The sequence below is a fragment of the Mercenaria mercenaria genome, chromosome 13 (assembly GCF_021730395.1).
Source record: "Mercenaria mercenaria strain notata chromosome 13, MADL_Memer_1, whole genome shotgun sequence".
In the NCBI taxonomy this organism is placed as follows: Eukaryota; Metazoa; Mollusca; class Bivalvia; order Venerida; family Veneridae; genus Mercenaria; species Mercenaria mercenaria.
In genome coordinates, this window is record NC_069373.1 from 58,701,078 (window position 1) to 58,724,313 (window position 23,236).

General features: G+C 36.1%; 1 protein-coding gene across 1 annotated transcript in view; it reads right to left on the reverse strand.

The window, feature by feature from the left end:
* Positions 1-23,236, reverse strand: part of LOC123528456 (rho guanine nucleotide exchange factor 3-like) — a 38,579-nt gene that overhangs the window by 11,543 nt on the left and 3,800 nt on the right. Inside the window, exons 2-11 of the mRNA XM_053521950.1 lie at positions 16,535-16,621; positions 8,223-8,402; positions 4,576-4,638; positions 3,915-4,011; positions 3,086-3,162; positions 2,670-2,826; positions 2,151-2,209; positions 1,465-1,605; positions 1,016-1,084; positions 537-720 (exon numbers count right to left, since the gene is read on the reverse strand). Coding sequence (XP_053377925.1) covers positions 537-720; positions 1,016-1,084; positions 1,465-1,605; positions 2,151-2,209; positions 2,670-2,826; positions 3,086-3,162; positions 3,915-4,011; positions 4,576-4,638; positions 8,223-8,285 — 910 coding nt within the window. The 5' untranslated portion in view covers positions 8,286-8,402; positions 16,535-16,621. The remainder of the gene's footprint in view (positions 1-536; positions 721-1,015; positions 1,085-1,464; positions 1,606-2,150; positions 2,210-2,669; positions 2,827-3,085; positions 3,163-3,914; positions 4,012-4,575; positions 4,639-8,222; positions 8,403-16,534; positions 16,622-23,236) is intronic.

A 23,236-nucleotide genomic window follows, 5' to 3' on the forward strand; every position in this document is an offset into this window, starting at 1 on the left:
ATATCTGTCAACAGCATGCAACAATTACGTCAATGGATGGAATTATCATACTGTTTTCTGTCATTTTTTGTGTGCAAAGCTAACAATTAGTAGTAAGCTAATCATCACTCATTGCATTGAAGGACTAAAAAATGTTTCATCAAACATGTGGACAAGTGTTTGAAGTTTCAATCCGTTCCAATTAGTGGGTACTGAGACACCAGCTGACATACAAAAACTTAACCAAAAATTTCTAAGTCAAAGGAAAAGGGGCATCATTCTGTAAAAAGCATTACAGAGTTATGGAAACTGTGCAATGTAAGTCAGTTTATCACAGTGAATGTGTGTAGTTTCAATCCATTCCCAAAAGTGGTTACTGAGATACAAAAACGAAACCAAATTGAGACACCGACGAGGACGCCCGCACGGATGCCGGCACACGGGTAAGTCCAATAGCTCTACCTATTCTTTGAATAGTTGAGCTAAAAAAAATTCTACATTTTTAAGAGCACAAAAGTGAACAGAAAAAACACTTTATAATAAAGACTGTTACTCACAAGTCTGTGAAGAACCAAATGCTGAACGAAATGACCCCATTTTGACTTCTCCGTCCTTTAAGTCTTCCACAACAAGCTGTGACACAGGTATGGGGTCCCTGTACACCTGAAACCCTTGCTGACCATTATGCGTCACCAGTCGTGTCAGAACCAGTATCGTATCAAACAAGAACAACTGTAGTTTCTGTAAAACAACACAATCACATTTAAATATAACACACAATACAATGCTTGCTGAATTTTGTGGAAAAAAAAACTTTAAAACTGGAAAGATACATGTATTGTAAAATCTGAATGAACAAGAATACTAACATATACAGCTTAAATATCTAATCATATGTTTATTTTTATTTCAAAAGTTCCATTTCATAAAATTTTATTGTTTCGTCCAAAACTTTCAATACAATCAAACTTGCTTTGTTCACTGCTCTTTCTTACTGTCTGATGTTTTCTAACTCATTTAAGTATGTAATACTTACTGTCCCTTTATTGTTCTTTAATGTACCATTACACAACAAACTTGTTGCTTTTTCTATATCTGGATGCTTCTGCAAAGATTATAATCAATCAAGTTTACACAAGATTTTTTCACACATTTACTTATAATTTTTTTTTCATTGTATTAATCATTCTTTTAGACAGCATTTCAATTATACCAGTTCGCGGATTTTGTACCTGTAAGCTTTCAGCAAGTGACTGCCTTTTTTCTACATGAACTGAAGAGGTAGTTAATTTTCATTTTGTCATTGTCTTCAATCAAATTGTCATAGAAAATGTGTGTCACCAGAGGTTTTAAACTCTATACCTCTTTATTAGTAGTCATAATCTTACCTTCCTGAGCTTACACAGCAGGCTTCCCTTCTGCATTATTCTATTTTTCTAAAGTTTTTATTTTTTTTCAAAACAAGAAAACAAGTTTAATAAAAACCTGGTCATCATAGAGATATGATATCCTTGATCTGTAGTAGATACATTTTGCCCCTCCAGTCTTCTTGTCTGCCTCGGCAACAACTTCCTCAGCCAGTCTCACTGCCTCAGCAAGGTGCTGGCAATCTAACCAATCAGAGCTCTGGAAATACATCACTTTAATAGTTTTACTTAGTATAAACAACTACAGGTTAGAAGTCCTTACATCATATAAGTACACTTTATGACAGCTTCTGTGATATCTTGTGAAACGTTCACTGTAAAGTGGCTAGGGAAGCAGTCAACTCCATCTAATTTAGTATAAACAACTACAGGTTATCACTTGTATCTTAAAATCCTGGTACAAATGGAATGGTGAAGCTTACACAAGTAAATAAACAAATATCTTAATCATGAAAGCAAGATATTTTCTTCTAGTTTTTGTATGTGTTGAGCAGTTTCTGCAGTAAGGATAAGGTGTTTCAACAGAACTGATGAAGAACAATGCCAACACCAAGGCTCAGGAATATGTATCAAGCAGCTGCTAAAATTTTCAAGAGAATTAACTATACCTTGCTTAAAGATCCTTTTATTATAGTTCATGTACCTACTCTTAATGCAGTAAAGTGTAACAACTTCCTCATATGAGGCTATTCATAAACATTATATACAAATTATATACAACATAAATCCATGGTACAGACTTACATATTTGTGAATACTCCTCAACAACAATGGATACTTCATAAATCTGCCTCTTGCACCGTCTGGGAAGAAAGAAAGTCAGTACAAATAAGTTTAAACAAACTAAATACAGTCTCTTTCTCAAAACTATTTTCCAAGAAAAGTTTTTGAGCCTTTCAAGACAAAACTTTATATAATTTAGGAAAGTAAAAAAGATCAGAGTTAATATACTAAAAAGCCACTTTTAAAAAATTCAATTAACCAGAAAAAACAAATATTCACACAATTTAAGTAATACCAAAAAAATTTAAATCTGAAGATCCATCAATGGCATTTTTTTGTGATTAGTGGTGGCGAGAGGAAGCAAAAGGTATTATTAGGTGGACTTAATTTGGGTTAAAGGGTATATAAACTTACGAATCAGGGAATTTACTTATGTCCCCAAAAATCAAGTTTTCTGCTGAAAGTAGGCAGGTAGTGGGGTGTAGATGGAAACTTAATTTAGTGTAAAGGGTATTTAAACTGCTGAAGCAGGGTATTTACCGAGCAGTCCCCACAGATCAAGTTTTCTGCTGAAAGGTGATTCCTGGCATCTCTGTAAGAAATCATCAACAGCTGGATCATTCTTCTTCTCATCCAGTAATGCCTTCCCAAACACTTGATTAGCACAAAATGAGATGTATACCTTCAAACTTGGGATCTGCAAATAATGAATCGTTGTTTTTTTTTTCAAAAACAATAACGTTATGTTTATATTAAATTCTGTTCATGAATTCTTGTTTATATCATTAAATTAAATATATAAATTTCATATGCAGAGACAATGAACTTTTGAACAATCTCTAACAAACACACAAAGTAAAAGCATTTTGAGATTATTTATTCACTTTTCCATGAATTGTTCAACTTTTGAGTCTGTCTAAACATGACACTTTCAAATACAGCTTAAGTTTACATACCCATTCTCTCAGCTGGAAGCCTATCTCCTGTGTAGTGCCATCAGGTAGCCTTTGGCCTTTCATCCTATTCACCAAATCTGAAAACAAATTATAACTATATAACAGAAATGAATGAACAACAGAAGAACAAGAAACCTGGTAATCCAAGGAAACCAAATGCCAACATTTGACCAAGACCCCTTTTTAACAGTGCCTTCAAGACATAATGATGATATACCCCTGTCTGATAAACACAATTTTCTCCTATGTTGACACCTTACAAACAACTAGTTTCTACAATTAATCATGTCATATGAGGCTTCTCTTCAAAACAAGTGAATTTTTTATTATGTTGGGTTTAATGTCGCACCGACACAATTATAGGTCACAATGGTGATCAAAACAAGTGAAGGAAGTATTGTTAGGCAATACAAAATTCCATATTGGTTTTAAAATTCAGCTGACAATTTTGAGAAAGTACATACTCCGCTTCTGTTGATATTTTACTGCATTATAAATTAATCAACTAAAAACAGTTACCCAGTAGTAGGTTTGCTAAATCTTTTGTTTGTTTCCATGAATTGCATGGTATGTTTTCAACCGGTAGTAAGGGAGTTCAATTAAAAATCTATTTGACATTTTAATTTAATGTTCACACACAATTAGCAAACCATATGGCTGTACAAAATACTTTAAAATGTACAAAAGAAAACCATAGTCATGTTACCAAAACTTTATAGTTTAGGTACTCTTGCACTACCCTAAATTCATATATGGCTTTGCCCTCTTAGCGCGAGCGTTAATCTTTCCCCAAAATCTAGTCAGTTGTCAGCGTGTGTGTGATATTTACCTTCATGTATTGGCATAAGCTCATCAATGGGACCAAATATCTGTTCTAGTTCACCATCCGTCATCAGCTGTAGCTTGTGCATGGAATCACGATATGTCTGAAGCAAGAAGTATATCTCTCAAAATCACTGCAAAGCCATATGCTTAAACTTTTCTGTTAAGTAATGGAGTCCTTTTGGAAAATTTGAATCCTTGTATTTTATTAAGATAAGATGGTAAAAATATCACTTTTGATTACTAAAAACGATCATCAAAAGAAGTAAAACATATGCAATAACTTTGAAATGATGAATATTAAATAAATTTTGTATAATATATGGCTTAATCTATGTTTTTTGGTGGGTGGGGGGGGGGGGGGTTAATGACATATATCAAGCTATTACATGTAGATATTTACAATCATTGCATTTTCACATGGTTTTCTAGGATATGCTTCAGTACTTAAGCAAATGTTCAATTAAAATTGATTCTTTTTTAACAATTGCATCTGGATATATTGAATTCCAAACTGAGTCAGTCTCTGAAAATATTATTGTTAAATTTGTGTTCCATACACTTCTACACTGTCATTTTTTCAATGCCAGTTTTGTATAAATTTATGGTTACAAGACAATTCGGATGACAAAAAAGTGACAATATAATATGTTGGTACAGTCACTTACATTTTTAACAACATTTAGATCTTCAATCAGGTCCAATTCCCCCATGTATAGCTCATAAATTGCCTGAAAACAACAATAATTAGAACATAAATAATCAAAATGAATGAAAATACTTGATTGTCAAGTTAAAATGGAACATTTCTGAAATTTCTGCGTCAAAGTCTGAAATGAAATTACATGTATGTAGTTAAGGCCTAACACATTATTCGGACTCAGTAATAAGTAATACTCGAATAAAGTCAAAAGTTTAACACATTCTTAAACTAAAATTTTAACACATGCTGATTTCTTGTTCTATTAAATAAAGAAGACTGAAGCTGCGACATTATTACGAAAGAAAACCACTGTTTGTACCGTACAACATAATTATTGTTATAGTGTGAGACATCATAGAGGCCTGCTGAAAAAGAAACCCACCCAAAACAGGCAAATATGTGGTGGATGTCAAGTCCAAGACATTGTGTTAGAATCCAGAAAATAAATCTCAAATAAGTGATTTTCTATCAAATAAAATCATTCAGTCATTCAGGTGTATGTTATTATATCCAACTGACTGTGCCCTTGAGATACAATTTCTTCACATCTGAACAAACAGTTCAACTACAAAATCACTGTTTGTGATACATATCACTTTTATTTCCGAAATATTATATAGACCTTTCAATATTGTAAAAGTCAAGATATGTGTCCTGAAAGATTTCAGCTGATGATTCAATATGATGTCTGGCAGAATGAGATACATGTACAAGACAGACTTAAGTTTGCTGGTCTGAATGACGTAAGCTATAAATATTCTGTAACAAGAGCTGTCACTAATGGTGACAAATGCCCCCGCAGCACCTTGACCTTTGACCTGGTGACCCCAAAGTCAGTAGGGGTGGTGTACTCAATAAGTACTATCAGCATGTGAAGTTTGAAGGTCCTGGGTGCAGTGGTTTGCATGTAAAGTGCCTTCATGCAAAAAGTTAACGTTGGCCCCTGTGACCTTGACCTTTGACCTGGTGACCCCAAAGTCAGTAGGGTTATTGTACTCATAAAGTACTATCAGCATGTAAAGTTTGAAGGTCCTGGGTGAAGTGGTTCACGAGTAAAGTGCCTTCAAGCAAAAAGTTAATGTTGGTCCCTGTGACCTTGATCTTTGACCTGGTGACCCCAAAGTCAGTAGGAGTGGTGTACTCAATAAGTACTATCAGCATGTGAAATTTGAAGGTCCTGGGTGAAGTGGTTTGCGAGTAAAGTGCCTTCATGCAAAAAGTTAATGTTGGCCCCTGTGTCCTTGATCTTTGACCAGGTGACCCCAAAGTCAGTAGGAGTGGTGTACTCAATAAGTACTATCAGCATGTGAAGTTTGAAGGTTCTGGGTGCAGTGGTTTGCGAGTAAAATGCCTTCATGCAAAAAATAATGTTGGCCCCTGTGACCTTTACCTTTGACCTGGTGACCCCAATGTCAGTAGGAGTGGTGTACTCAATAAGTACTATCAGCATGTGAAGTTTGAAGGTCCTGGGTGCAGTGGTTCGCGAGTAAAGTGCCTTCATGCAAAAAATTAATGTTGGCCCCTGTGACCTTGACCTTTGACCTGGTGACCCCAAAGTCAGTAGGAGTGGTGTACTCAATAAGTACTATCAGCATGTGAAGTTTGAAGGTCCTGGGTGCAGTGGTTAGCGAGTAAAGTGCCTTCATGCAAAAAGTTAATGTTGGCCCCTGTGACCTTGACCTTTGACCTGGTGACCCCAAAGACAGTAGGAGTGGTGTACTCAATAAGTACTATCAGCATGTGAAGTTTGAAGGTCCTGGGTGGAGTGGTTTGCAAGTAAAGTGCCTTCATGCAAAAAGTTAACGTTGGCCCCTGTGACCTTGACCTTTGACCAGGTGACCCCAAAGTCAGTAGGGGTGGTGTACTCAATAAGTACTTTTGAAGGTCCTGGGTGCAGTGGTTCGCGAGTAAAGTGCCTTCATGCAAAAAGTTAACGTTGGCCCCTGTGACCTTGACCTTTGACCTGGTGACCCCAAAGTCAGTAGGGTTGGTGTACTCAATAAGTACTATCAGCACTTGAAGTTTGAAGGTCCTGAATGCAGTCATTCGCGAGTAAAGTGCCTTCATGCAAAAAGTTAACGTTGGCCCCTGTGACCTTGACCTTTGACCTTGTGACCCCAAAGTCAGTAGAGATGGTGTTCTCAATAAGTACTATCAGCATGTGAAGTTTGAAGGTCCTGGGTGGAGTGGTTCGCAAGTAAAAGGCCTTTATGCAAAAAGTTAACATTGGCCCCTGTGACCTTGACCTTTGACCTGGTGACCCCAAAGTCAGTAGGGGTGGTATACTCAGTAAGTACTATCAGCAGTGAAGTTTGAAGGTCCTGGCTGCAGTGGTTCGCCAGTAAAGTGCCTTCATGCAAAAAGTTAACGTTGTGACAAACGAACGAACAGACGGACAGTTGAAAACTAATATGCCTCCCTCCGGAGGCATAAAAAACAACAATAAGAGGACAAGGTGATATGGCTTGTATATATCAAACAGCCTAAACCATATCAATGTGTTAGACCATAACTGTACTTACTTCCATTCATTAATGATTCAATCTACAATTTAAATCTGCCGCTGTCTACGATCCCCCAATCCAACATTACACAGACCTGTTCACTAATAAATGCCCTATCACTGCTCCTAGAGGCATCATGCAAATTAGCCGTATCCCACTAGACACCTATCAATCAAGTACTTCCCTTTTATTGCAACCTCTATATTTTGTTTCCAATTAATTTAATTAACTTTAAGTAAATTGAAAGGAGAAAAAGAAAACAGATCCTAAATAACTGACGTCTTCTAAAAGCATATCTGCAAATCTAAAAGCATATCTGCAAAGTCAAAAATAGCTCTAGATATTTAAGCATGAGGTACTGTTTTTGCTTGAAACTGTTTTTGCTTTGTTGAGTTTTATATCAGACACAATTATAATTAAGTTATATATTGCAACTTTCCAGGGCAGATCCTCTCAGCATATTATTAAGGCATGGGCAGACACCTAGGTAAACAACTGTCCTCTCGCAAACCAGCTGGATGACTTCCTAACATGAAAGAATTCTACACCCAAAGAAAGGTTTTGAAACTATAGCAGCTGTGAGAGGTCAGAGACTTTAAAGGTCTATAATGCTCTAATTTTTTATCTTAAAAACAGACGAAACAGCTTTCCAAATCTATAGATGTTATGGCATTGCCTAATGCCTGATTAGGAAAGCACCACTATTAATACTGTACATGAATTGTTATATTTAGAGCCATGAAGGGAAGTAATAAAAGACGATTTATTCAATAAAACATGTTAGCATATCCAGCAATATTCAGACCTTTGACAAATGTTATTATCAGAAATAGGATTTAACAAGAAATTTATGTATTTTATGTTCACAACGGAAAATGTGGCAGCCACGTTTTATATAAAGGCATTATGAGCCTTTAACCACTCAACAACAGATGCCCCCTGCTTGGAATTGTAGAATCCACTAGAAATTTTATTTTCACTAAATCAGAATGCATCCTATGGCAGTACTTGTTGCAGATCATTCCTAAAATACCTGCAAAGACCTCAGTGGGATTTTCTGTAACGTCTGTTTTCTGTCTGACTTATTAGTACTGATGAAATCAACTACCTCTTGATGCTTGATATCCTGATGGCTAAGTTTGGACAGCATCGTCCCATCTTCATTCATCATGTCACTCCAGGTACGTGACAGGCGGCATCGTCCAGGAGACGGAGGCGGTGCTTTATACGGTGATATCGTGTTCCGTGGCGTATTTGGAATATTTGGAACCTTGAAACTGAGCGATCTCTATAAAATAAATAGACACTACAATTACTAGTATTCTAACAAGAGCTGTCGGAGGACAGCAACGCTCGACTATTCAACAGCCTTGTCAATTGAATGAATACAAGTTGAAAAAGGGGCATAATTTTGTAAAATGCAAAGTAGAGGTATTGAACCTCTGTACTGCATGTCATATCATGACAGTGAACAAGTGTGTGAAGTTTCAATCCTTTCCAATTTGTGGATACTGAGATACCAGCTTACATACAAAAACTTAACAAAAAAGTGCTAAGTCAAAGGGGCATAATTTTGTAAAAATGCCAAGTAGAGTTATGAGACCTTCACAGTGCATGTTAGATCATGACAGTGAACAAGTGTGTGAAGTTTCAATCCATTCCAATTAGTGGATACTGAGATACCAGATTACATACAAAAATTTAACCAAAAACTGCTAAGTCGAAAAAGGGGCATAATTTTGAAAAAAAAGAGAGTAGAGTTATGGGACTTGCTTAGTGCATGTCAAATCATGATAGTGAACAAGTATGTGAAGTTTCAATCCATTCCCATTAGTAACTACTGAGATACCAGCTTACATACAAAACCTTAACCAAAAATTTCTAAGTCGAAAAAGGGGCATAATTTTGTAAAAAAGCAAAATAGAGTTATGGAACCTGTGCAATGTAGATCAGTTCATCACAGTGAATAAGTGTGTGAAGTTTCAATCCATTCCCACAAGTGGTTACTGAGTTACCAGCTTACATACAAAACCTTAACCAAAAATTTCTAAGTCGAAAAAGGGGCATAATTTTGTAAAAAAGCAAAATAGAGTTATGGAACCTGTGCAATGTAAGTCAGTTTGTCACAGTCAATAAGTGTGTGAAGTTTCAATCCATTCCCACAAGTGGTTACTGAGATACCAGCTTACATACAAAACCTTAACCAAAATCGGGACGCGGACGCGGACGCAGACGCCGACGCCGACGCCGACGCATGGGCGAGTGCAATAGCTCACTATTCTATGAATAGTCGAGCTAAAAATGGTAAGAGCATTTGTCTATTAAAATGAAACCTTGAGCCTTTAAAAAACTTTCTGCAGTGTGAAAAATTGATACTGCATCATCACCCAGTGGGACAATTACATTGGTTGAATGTCCTGAAAATCTATAATCACATTTCCAAGTAGAGTACAATCAAGTCAAGACCATGTAGTCAGACAGATTGCACCTTAATAAACACCATCTTCACACAATCATAAACTACAACACTTCATTTCTTTAATCTGATGAAGACTGTACCGGAAGATTATGTCAAAACATACAAAATTAATAATGACTTTCCACCTATAACTGAAGCTTGGATACTTTTTGTGTCTGCTTTATTCTTCATACCCCTTTTTCTCATTAAGAATTCATGATTCTGTTTCTGATTTTTATAGATTTTGGTATAACATTCTAAACAATGATGACTGTTTTGAATGATTGGGAAAATCAGGTGAACTAAAACTGAGGTAAACATTACCTAAACTACAATAAAGTCAATAGTAGGAATTCATCAATACGAAAACATTCTTTAAATGGTTATGTCTACTGATAGCTGCTCATCAGAATATAAAATTGATTCGAAAGACAGATTCTGAAAAGATTTTAAAATTTTTACACATTTTACAATCTTGTCCAGTGGTCACTATTTCATGTGAAATTATTTAAAAATGTGGCCAGTAGTTTCTATTGCCACTGCAATCACAGTTCTGCATGGAAAGAATTTCTTTGAAACACTTTGGTAGAGGACCTTTTAAGGAACATCCATGCCAAGTTTCATCAAAATGGGGTTTCAGAGGAGACGTCATTTACAGTAAATGTTCAGGGGTGAACAACAAATAGTGTGATCAAAATAGCTTCCCTTAAGAAAGTTGTGCTTTGGTGCAGTATTTAAAACAAGAGGGTCATGATAACCCTATATCGTTCACCTTTAAACCTGGCCTTGGAATCATCAAGATAAACATTCTGACCAAGTTTCATGATAATAAGGCCATATATGTGGCCTGTACAGTGTTAACAAGCTTTTCTTTTGATTCCCCATGTGCAACCAAGTGGAACCTTTTGAACAATTTTGTACAGGACCATCCAAGGAACAACTATGCCAAGTTTCATCAAAATCATAATAATCCATACAGTGGTTTTGGAGGAGATGTCTTTTAAACACAAATGTTGATGACGGACACAGCGTGATCACAACAGCTAACCATGAGCATTGCTAAGGTGAGCTAAAAGTCCTAAGTTAAAAAGGAGCATAACTCCGTCAAAAGTCAAAACAGAGTTATGTGGATCGTTTCTCCTGGTGTAGACTTTGATAGTAAATAACTACTGTAAGTTTCAAGTCAATAGCTTTGATAGTAACAGAGATATTTGACTTTATCAAAAACTTTAACCAATTCATTCTTTTGTGGTGGGAAAAAGTCTAAAGACAGGAAAGTTTCATGCAAAATTTATCACACCACATTGATTATAAAGTTCCCTTTTATTTCCATCTAAATTAGAGAGACTCTGAATCAAAGTGTTGTCTTATTCTTCCCAATCAATAAGATAATTGTTAATTATTGGTTACTGTACTCAATACTGGCAGGAGTCCCTGGTTATGATGTCTGAAGAAAAAGTGAGAAATCTTGTAGTCCCCAAGTACTGTAGAAAGCACTGATGATTTTATTACTTCATCTGATATTAATGACACACTGAAATCATTTTGTCCTACCAGAATTTTGACAGTTTTTAAAGACACAGTAAGTATAAACTACAGGCATCACTAAAATGATTTATATCCCCTCCGTACGGTCTTGTAAGTGGAAATGAGATGTTTTGTCTTAAGTTAAAGGGGAAATAACTTTGCAATGCATCAAATGACCCTTGAAAAATATGTCACACATCCCTACACGTCATAGTGATCACATTTATTAAATTTGAGTTGACTCTATTAAAACCTTTGGAAGTAGTTAGTGCCACAATAAAGTCAGTATAAACATGTTACTCTTACTCAACAGACCCATAACTCAGAAATGTTTGGACTGACCTTGTAAAAACTAAAGATGTGTCAATGAGATAAAGATGCCTCTTACTTATCTATCATTCTTTCTGACCATTGTAAAATGACAATTTAGGTATGTTCAAACAGCAATCCTGAACTTCCAGTTTCTGCTTTTTTACTAAGTCCGCAGTGTTAGAAAGCAAGATAATTATGCACACCTGAAAGTTAACAAGGTGACCCTATATCGTTCACCCGAGTTGGCTTGTCTAAGCTTATTACATGAGGTCCAAAATCAATTGGCCTAAGTCGCTCACCAGAAGAGGACCTTGATCATCTGACCTTGCTTCTGACCAAGTTTGGTGAACATCTTTTAAGAAGTTCATTAAAATAAAAGGTATTTAAAGTAGTTTTTTTTGTATATTTTGCTGTGATGGCCCAAAAATGCGTTACCATTAGAATAAACTTCAAGATAAGAAGTTCTGAATCTTTTTTCTATTTTTAGCTCTGGTGTCCCCTAATGGGACCAAGCAGAACCAATTGAACAAATTTATGAGACCTTACAATGAAACTACAGATCAAGTTTGATAAAGATCCATCAATTGGTTAATGACAGTTTTATTCTGTTTTAGCTATAGAGGCCCCTAAAAAGAGCCAAGTGATTCCAGTTGAACAACTTCGGTAGAGGATCTTGCAATGACGCTACAGATCAAGGTAAATGAAGATCAACCCCGAGTTTCATGGGAAGACCTCATCTAAAATTTATTTTTCATTTAACTCTAGCTGTCCATAAAATGGCCAAACACCCCCACTTTAACAAACTATGTTAAAGCAATGTTGATGAAGATCCATCATGTGTTCCATAAAAAGAAGTCATTTAAAGGTATTTCTATTTTTAACTCTAGTGGTCCTTACATGGGCAAAGCATCCCCATTTGAAAAAAATTGGCAGAAGACCTTACAATGATGCTACACACCAAGTTTGATGAAGATCCATCCAGTGCTTCATGAGAACAAGTCGATTAAAACTAGAGCTATCACTGAAGGTGATGAATGTACCCCCCGCATGTACTAACACAGTACATTGCCATTTGACGCACACAAGATTGCATAATTATGTGGACTGTATATGTATATAGACTGTATGTATACAGTATAGTAACAAAAAACAATGTATACAGTATAGTAACAAAAAACAAAGTCCCATAACTATACAGAATATTTATCTACAAGAACGTAACATGCACCGTACACAACTAGGGTTGGTACTGATCACTTGTGTGAAGTCTCATTAAATTGTGTGCAAGGGTTCGGAAGATCAGGCGCGCAAAAGATTGCAAATGCAGACAGTATGTACATAGTATGTTAACAAGAAACAAAGTCCCATAACTCTGCAACTTTTGTTGTTGAAAGAAACTAACATACCCCATGCACAACTACTGTTGTTACTGATCACTTGTGTGAAGTTTCATTAAATTGTGTCAAGGGGATGAGGAGAGATGGTGCGCACAAGATTGAGTCTATGTATATAGTAAAGTAACAAAAAACGAAGTCCCATAACTCTGCAATTTTTTTTTCTGAAAGAACCTAACATGCCCCATGCACAACTACTGTTGTTACTGATCACTTGTGTGAAGTTTCATTAAATTGTGTCAAGGGGATGAGGAGAGATGGTGCGCACAAGATGGTGTCTATGTATATAGTATAGTAACAAAAAATGAAGTCCCATAACTCTGCAATTTTTGTTGTTGAAAGAACCTAACATGCCCCATGCACAACTACTGTTGTTACTGATCACTTGTGTGAAGTTTCATTAAATTGTGTCAAGGGGATGAGGAGAGATGGTGGGCACAAGATTGTGTCTATGTATATAGAAAAGTAACAAAAAATGAAGTCCCATAACTCTGCAAAAATTTTTTCTGAAAAACCTAACATGCCCCATACACAACTACTGTTGTTACTGATCACTCGTGTGAAGTTTCATTAAATTGTGTCAAGGGGATGAGGAAAGATGGTGCGCACAAGATTGTGTCTATGTATATAGTATAGTAAAAAAAAAAACAAAGTCCCATAACTCTGCACTTTTTTCTTCTGAAAGAACCTAACATGACCCATGCACAACTACTGTTGTTACTTATCACTTGTGTGAAGTTTCATTAAATTGTGTCAAGGGGATGGGGAGAGATGGTGTGCACAAGATTGTGTCTACAGACAGACAGACGGACGGACAGACAGACAACCTGAAATGATGCTCCAGTCCAAGTTTGATTAAGATCCATCTAGCAGTTCATGAGAACAAATGGTTTAAAGGTATTTCTACTTTTGGCGATAGCAGCCGCTTAAAGGGGCCAAGAGTCCCTGAATGAACAAACTTAGTTGGATGAAGATCAAGTGGTGCATGAGAGAAAGTCATTTAGAGGCATTTTCATTTTTAGCTCTAGTGGCCACTAAATGGGACCAAGCACCTCCATTTGAACAAATTTGGGACAGTTATACCTTTATTATCCCCAGACCAAGTTTGATGAAGATCCACTTATGAGAAGAAGTCTTTTAAAGGTATTTCTATTGTTAGTTATAATAGGCCCTTAAAGGGGCCAGTCATTCCCATCTGAATTATGATGAGAGGACCTTATAATAATGCAACAAACCAAGTTAGATGAAGATCCATAAAGCGGTTCACGAGAAGTAGTTGTTTAACTGTATTTCTATTTTTAGTTCTAGCGGCCCCCTAATAATGGGCCAAGTGCCCCCACATGATGAATTCCACAATTCCAATTTAAATGATACTGGTTGGGAACCATTTTCCTGACACAATTTCATATTTTGGCTCCATTATTCCCTAAAGAAAATATTTGACATAAATGAAGCCCACACTGCACAAACTTCAGCTTCTTCTGCAGCCGATGTTGTAATCAGCATCGCGTTGTGACGTAAAATATGGGTTCCATGGGGCCTCAAATGGGGTCACCAAAAGAAGAAAATAACCCCCGTGAGGTAAACCAGGGCCTCCGCTGTCGATCGCCAATGTCGCCATTTGCGATAATTTTAAGAATTTGGCGCTAAATTCTGCAAATTGGCGAAAATAAGTGGCGCATAGTTTTTTTTCTCGTCATTTTTTTTTTCCCGTAGTGATATAAGCGGCCCAATAATTGGTTCCCGATACACGTGTTTACCTAGGCGCTGGTAGTGAATAAAATCCATAACCAGTCTAGGCGGTGTAATTTGACAATTCGACTGTTGAAGTTGGTTGACACTTTGAGAATATAATTGCGTAATAATGTGTGAACTGATGGTTAATCAGTAATCAAAACATCTGCCAGCTTGTATGTTTGAACTCGGCCGAGAATTCACCAAAATTAAGGCCGATCACGGTGTACTTTATGTATTGTGATTTTTACTAAAAAGATCGGCATGTTTGTGGCATGCAGTTGTATGACTGACTAATTTTTAGTAAGTACGAAAGATACATTTAATTTGTTACTTTTTGCAAATATATTAGATAATTTTGTAATTCCTCAGTTTTCATAAAAGATTTTAACGATGAATCCGAAAACAAAAACACAGCAGCCTCAATTTGTATCCTGGACCTGGTAAATTAATTTCTTTGAAATGTTCAGAAACTGGAAGATATCACTTGCTACCATGGCTTCTTAACATATCTACTTCTTAAAAATCATCAGATGAGTGTTCAACTCGACCTTCTAAAATAGAAAAAATTCCGAATTTTCCTTTCCGAAAATAAATGAGTCCTGGAATATTGGTAATTCATGGATAGATATGATTCTTAAACTAAGGAAATGATTTGTGTCATTTGTATCCAACTACAAATTGAATTTACTTCTACAATGAACTAATACATCTTCAAAAGAAATTATTTACTATATTTTATTTCTCTATGCACAATTTGACAGCCAACTAAGAGAACTAAAAGTGGCTCAGAACTTTGGCTCAAAAATGGCACTAAAGTGGCTCCAACTCCATTGGCGAAAAGGTTGGCGACAAGTATGAAAAACCCAGAGGAGGCCCTGGTAAACCAGTATCCGGACAAATATTCTGACGGTGTTTTGCTGTTAATATGATATCGAAATATGTAATTAAACTATTTTATACATTTCTTTATCATTCACCTCTTCAAAAATGCACATGAAACGAAAACTGACGTACGAAAGCAAACAGAAGATGACAATAAAAATCTCGAATTTCGTTTAACACGAATTCTTGATAATTCCAATAGATATAGAATAAAATATGTGCAAAAATCGACAGCCCTGTATTTTATGTAACTATTACCTTGAAATTATAAGAAGCACAAGTTATCAGCAGACAATTAATATGTAGCGTAATTATTTCTTCCCCACTTGATACCTCTGCAAGAATGAACTACTGCGCATGCGCAATGCTATCTTCATGCCCCGTTAAGACAGAAAGTTGAAATGTAAACATAGGTGAGTTATCATCATAAAACCTAATATTTATACAGCCTTGTAATATAGTGGTTTATTCTAGATATGAAGAACAAACATCTAAATGATCTAGATGAAACAATTACATGAATAACAACGAAATAAAGCGGATATTACATGTGTCCGAAAACTGGTCCTGTCCGGAAACTGGTTCCCAACCAGTAAATAATGTTTTTTTATAGTTTCCAGAATCTGGATCAAATTTTTTTTAGACTTATATGCATATTTTTTACTAAGTCTTAGGACATCAATGTGGTCTTACTGAGTAACATCCCAAGTAAAAACCCCATGTGCACAACTTCATTCCAATAAAATTTCACAACCCTAGGTCAAATACTTTTAGATATAACCGGGGCAAAAAGGTTAAGGTCCTCTACACATGTATTTTTAAATAAGCTAACAACACATTCTCCTTTGACTTTTCAATTATGATGAAAAAACAAATCAATAAAAATCAATCAACATAAATACATCACTTTATACTGAACTACCTCTTAAAACAATCTTTTCATTCATAATCAATGAAAAATTCTTAAGGCTTGTTTTATGTATTATCTTCATGCTGCAACTCCCCAAAGCTTTTCGTTTTAAAGAAACTCATTCACATTTGGGTCAAAATGAAGTCCTGTAAAGGTTCTTAAATCTTGCATTTTGTAAGAGTACACAGAATTAGACTCACCTTGAGCGTGTCTTTCCTTGTAGCTTTAGGTGAAAGTAGGTTGGCAAGGGACGACACTCGAAGCAACGATTTTCTGCGACTTTTTTTCTGTAAAAACAAGATAGCTGCATATAATTCATTGATAAAAAAACAACACAAAACTGAAATGTGCAGTGAATATATAAAACAAAATTGTATATTTCTGATTACCCAAAAATTTCTCATTTTTGGTGCTGATATTAGAAGTTTTTATCACTTTCTGCAACTTTTAAAGGCTCATTCAGAAATTCTCATCTAGATATTTACCACATCAACAAACATGTGTTTCTCAAAAGATTGACCAGTTCAAGGAAAGAAAATTTCAGAATTCAAAGCCAATTTTAACAAAGTCTTAGTTATGTAACATTTATAACAAGTTATATTTGATAATTAACTAGAATTGTTTCCATAGGACGAGGATGCCCTCACATATTGCGCCATCCTCCAATTTGTTCTTAGTACAGACCATCTTCACAAGTAGGATGTTTGACTAAAGTTTGAAGCGAATTCTATTAAGATAAGGTTGTGCATCTGAGCAACTTTGAATCCATTCCCTCAAAAAGTATAGGAGGAGATGAACACACCAGATTTCTTCACTATGGGCTGTTTTGTTAAATTTAAAAAAAGGACCATGATTCTAGAAAAATAGCCACAGAAAATAGTCCATTATTTATCGTAATCTTCAGATCACGGTCCTTCATAAATTTTGTGAAACTTGCAATAGTGTTTGAGGAGTTGCACACACAAGATTCTATAGCAAAACTATCAAAGGGCTAAAACTGCAGAATAATAGTCATAGCAACAGTTCCTTCCTTTATGGTCATCTGCGCATTAAGCTTGTTCATCTGTGAACGTTTGAAGCAAATCAGGCTAAAAGTGTGGGAAGAGTTGGACACAAGATTTCGGGACCTACCAAAAAAACCAACACAGATGATCAAGTGATGACAATACCTTGTAGTTTTTTTTGTTTTTGTTTTTTCAAAAATCAGACAAGCTAAAAATAACAGATCTTTCTCTACTCGTAGTTCATAAAATGTCAAGTTTGAAAACTGCTCCTTACACTTTCTGACTTGGATCCTGGAAACATTAAAGTTAACTTCGGTCCCAGTCTTGACCCTGGAGCCACTCACCCCCAAAAACAAAGGAACTTTCATTTCAAGGCAGTAAGTGGTTTGAAATCTTCAGCTACTACTAGTATTATACTTTTTGACTCTAGTCTGGAAATAATGAAGTTTACAATAACATGATACTGTACCATACCTCAAGTTTTTTTTGTTTTTTTTAAAGGTCCATTACTAAAACCCGAACGAGTATTATATGAAAACCAGAGTTTGTAGCTGAGACTTCCTATTTACTGAAAATATGGCCCACTGCATCGGTTCTGACCAAATAGTCTTGAATATGTTCAAGAATAACTAACAAATAAACAAAAACTGTTGCCTATGTCAAACCGGAAGTATGTTTTCCGACTGCTTACGAACCCGTCGTGCATCTTCGGACTTTTTCGGAAGAATCCTCCGAAACGAGGCTATAATTTATAAATAGATGCAAAATATATCATATGCCCAAACGATAACGTGATTTTTACAAACTTAGCACATGGAATTCAACAATTTTGTAACTCACAAAAACTTCATGAAAATCATTCTTATAATACAGGTAATATACAGCTATACTACAAGTTTTCGTAAGGACAATTCAGGCCCTTCCCGAATAAAAGTGTTTTTACAACTATATTTCAAAATGTGTAGTCTTTTTTTAAGATTTATGTCTATTCATTTGTCTTTATTTTGCACCTTTAAGTACATGCCAATCAAAAAAAAATTTTTTTTTTTTTTTTTTTTTAAATATGTAAAGAAATTTCCTGTATATATATGTATATTGCTACCTGTAACTCAGTCTGTTTTGACCATAAATATTCCGAGTCGACATCAATTGCTTCAATTTTAATACTGCAGGTAATACAAGTACTGAAACTGGACAATATTAGAGTATCCATACTTCAACCAAACTTCTTTTTCACAACTGTTTCATATTGTAGCGAAATTATCAAATCATTCTCACAACTCCACTTTCACTGAATAAATGCCATAAAATACTCCGACAATGATGTTTCTTGTTTGTTTGTTTATTTTTCAAAGTTACAACCAAACTTCAAAACAGCCTTTCAAGTTTCGTAGCTAAGGATTCTATGTATCTGAGAAACTTGTCCTATACCCAATAATCATAACAAAAACATTGCTGTTCTCCGTCCTTAGAAACACCAATATTTGTCTTTGACAGAAGGAAAGAGCTCATGCTGGGTAACCATGGTCGTTGTAACAAACAATTTACCAATAAGAATTACAATGGCACCTATGGCTTTACAAAAACTTGTTTTTCTTTAATTAAGAAATGCAGCTGTAGTATTCTAGACAATCACAATGGGAATATTTACATGTTGTCAACCACCACTCCCCTACATCATACGAAGAAATATAGCAATCTTTATTTACCATAAGTGATAATGACATACTAGAAACTAGAAGATGCTTTTGTAGAAAAGCGCATGTCTCCCCAAATGCATAGTAGTAATAGGCAAGACAGGAGTGAGAGTCAAAGAGACACTGACAGTTAGCTGCAATAGAGATCATCTACTTGGCATGTCCAATCATCCCACAAAGTTTCAACATTCTGGGCCTAGTGGTTCTCAAGTTATGGATTGGAAACAGATTTCAATGTTCTGGCCCCTGTGACCTTTGACTGAATGACCCAAAATCAATAGGGGTCATCTGCTCTGCATGTCCAATCATCCCATGAAGTTTCAACATTCTGAGTCAAGTGGTTCTCAAGATATTAATTGGATAGAGTTTTCCATGTTCAGACCCCTAGACCTTGATATTTGCTCAAGTGACTCCCAAAAACATTATAAGAGTCATCTACTCTGTAAGTCCTATCATCCTATGAAGTTTGAAGGTTCTGGTTCAAATAGTTCTCAAGGTATTGATCAAAAACTGTTTTCCCTTGTCTGGTCCCTGTGACCTTGACATTTGATCAAGTGACTAAAAAATCAATAGGGGTCATCTATTCTACATGTCCAATCATCCTATGAAGTTTCAACATTCTAGGTCAAATGGTTCTCAAGTTATTGATCAGAAATGGTTTTCCATGTTCAGGCCCTTCTGACATTGACCTTAGATCTAGTATCCCCTCAAATAATAATGGTAATCTACTCTGTAAGCCCTATCACCCTATGAAGTTTGAAAGTCCTATGTCAATTGGTTCTCAAGTTATTGATTGAAAATGAAGTGTGAAAGACAGATGGCCCCCGTGACCTTGACGTTTAATGGAGTGACCCCAAAAACAATAGGCATCATCTACTCTGTAAATCTTATCACCCTATTAAGTTTGAAGGTTCCAGGTCAAATGGTTCTCAAGTTAGTGATTGAAATGGATCTCCATGTTCTGGCCCCTGTAACCTTGACTTTTAATAGAGTGACCCCAAAATCAATAGAGATCATCTACTCTGCATGTCCAATCATCCTATAAAGTTTCAACATTCTCAAGCTATTGACCAGAAATGGTTTTCCATGTTCAGGCCCCTGTGACCTTAACCTTTAATAAGAGTGACCCCAAAATCAATAGAGGTCATCTACTCTGCATGTCCAATCATCCTATGAAGTTTCAACATTCTGGGTCAAGTGGTTCTTAAGTTATTGATTGGAAATGGTTTTCCATGTTCAGGCCCCTGTAACCTTCACCTTTGATGGACAGACACAATAACATACGGACATGGGTAACCAAGGACACCTCCCATCCAGCATTTTTAATAGTGGAGCATAATTTTTTTATTAATATAACTACATGTTTATATTTCCTGGAGTAAGCCAACATCCTGTTGCCTATCAACATTGCAACATGCTGAAGACATCACCCAGACAAATTAAATCCAATATTGAGAGAATGACGTCATTGATCCTCAGATGACATTTTGATCATCTACCTGACAAATAATCGTAAATCCTAAGTAACGATTGAGTACTGCCACGCTCATTTACCTGATCATTAACCAATAATTGTCCTGCTTATTGAAGTACCGGTAACCAAGAGCCCATGTAATAGCAAAATTGATAAAATGTCAATAAATGTAATAATTAACCGCATTCTGTCTTTTCTTTTGGCTATTTATAAATTTCCGTTGAGAAGGAACTGTTTCCGACCTAGTGAACAATAGTAACATGGTCCGCTTATCATACTTCTTTACATGACTGAGACATGAAGAACATTGCCCTAATTGCAAAATACGGTCACAGATAGAAAAGTTACAAAGACCTACTTTCTTCTGTTTTAAGATATTGCCATAAAATCTGGACCACTTGCACATTTACAGCTTGACTTGGTACAAATAATAATTACAAGGTTTGAAAGAAGCCTGGCATATTAGGCCACCAGGGGCATCAAGCATTTATTGAACACAGGTCCTTGTTTTCTTTATTATGTATATCAGGAAAAAATTTGTCTGAGAAATAGCATGGACAAATATTTTCCATCGTATTTTATATCATTTAGTCATGATATCATAAAGATACTGAGAATCAATCCTACCCAGTGGTGGCAAATTCAATTGTCCGTATTGCCCAGGTTGTCCCAAAGCTTGTACGGGCAAGTGAATTTACTATAACAAGAGCTCGTCGAACACGAAATGCCCCCCTTGATGCATTCAGTAATAGCAAAATGAACAGAAATTATAAGCTCACTGTAAACAAAAGTTCTACCATTCTGGTTTAATCTGACCTTGACCTTTAACCTATTAACCTAACAAGAGATTACAGAGTGAACTTGGCGCCATCCACTGAGGCATTTTTGAATGTTCCAAATTTCAAGACTAGCTCAAGGTCAAAATCAAGGTCAAATTTCAGTTCAGTACAAAACAATGTGTATGTGGTCCAAATTTGAAAGCTGTGGCTTGAGAAATGTGAAAGCAGGTCACTAGATCAATTTCAAGGTCAAAGTTCATTATGGTATTCAGAACTATGCATGTGCTTCAAATTTGGAGGCTGTTAGCTTGAGAAATATGAAAGTAGATAATAGGTAAAAATCAATGTCAAATTTCAATTCAGAACACAAAAATATGCATGTGGTCCAAATCTGAAGCCTGAAGCTTCAGAAATGTGAAAGTAGGTCACTAGGTCAATCTCAAGATCAAAGTTCATTTCGGTACACAAAACTATGCATGTGGTTCAAATTTGAAGGCTGTAGCTTGAGAAATATAAAAGTAGATCTCACTAGGTCAAAATCATGGTCAAATTTTATTTCGGAACACAAAACTATGCAAGTGGTCCAAATTTGAAGCCTGTGCCTTCAAAAATGTGAAAGTAGGTCACTAGGTCAATCTCAAGATCAAAGTTCATTTTAGTACACAAACCTATGCATGTGTTTCAAATTTGAAGGCTGTAGCTACAGAAATGTGAAAGTAGGTCACTAGATCAAGATCAAGGTCAACTCATGTCAATGTTCATCTTGCCACTCAAAACTATACATGTGGTCCAAATTTGAATGAAGTATTTTAACGTTATGGACATGAAGATTCTAAATTTTTCCCTATATAAGTCTGTATGAACCATATGACCCCTGGGGCGGGGCCATATTTGACCCTAGAGGGATAATTTGAACAAACTTGATAGAGAGCCACTAAATGATGCTACATTACAAAATATCAAAGCCATAGTCTTTGTGGTTTGGACAAGAAGGTTTTCAATGTTTTTCCCTATATAAGTCTATGTACACCATGTGACCCCCAGGGCGGAGCCATATTTAACCCTAGGGGAATAATTTGAACAATCTTAGTAGAGGACCACTAGATGATGTCATATACAAAATATCAAAGCCCTAGGCCCTGTGGTTTTGGACAAGAGATTTTTTAAAGTTTTTTCCTATATAAGTCTATATAAACCAGGTGACCCCCGGGGTGGGGCCATATTTGACCCCAGGGAAATAATCTGAACAATCTTGGTAGAGGACCAACAGATTTTGCTACATACCAAATATCAAAGCCCTAGGCCTTATGGTTTTGGACAACAAGATCAGAAACCGTTTAACTGTTCCTGGCCAATGTGACCTTGACCTTTGACCTAATGACCTCAAAATCAATAAGGGTCATCTATTGGTCATGGCCAACCTAACTATCAATTTTCCTGATATTAGGCCTAAGCATTCTTGAGTTATTGCCTGGAAACCATTTTACTGTTCCTGGTCACTGTGACCTTGACCTTTGACATACTGACCTCAAAATCAATAGGGGTCAATGCTGGTCATGACCAACCTCCCTACCAACTTTCGTGATCCTAGGCCTAAGCGTTCTTGAGTTATCATCCGGAAACCGTTTTACTGTTCAGGGTCACTGTAACCTTGACCTTTAACATACTGACCTCAAAATCAATACGGGTCATCTGCTGGTCATTACCAACCTCCCTATCAACTTTCATGATCCTAGGCCCAAGTGTTCTTGAGTTATCATCCGGAAACCGTTTTACTATTCAGGGTCACTGTGACCTTGACCTTTGACATACTGACCTCAAAATCAATAGGGGTCATCTGCTGGTGATGATCAACCTCCCTATTAACTTTCATGATCCTAGGCCCAAGCGTTCTTGAGTTATTGCCTGGAAACCATTTTACTGTTCATGGTCACTGTGACCTTCACCT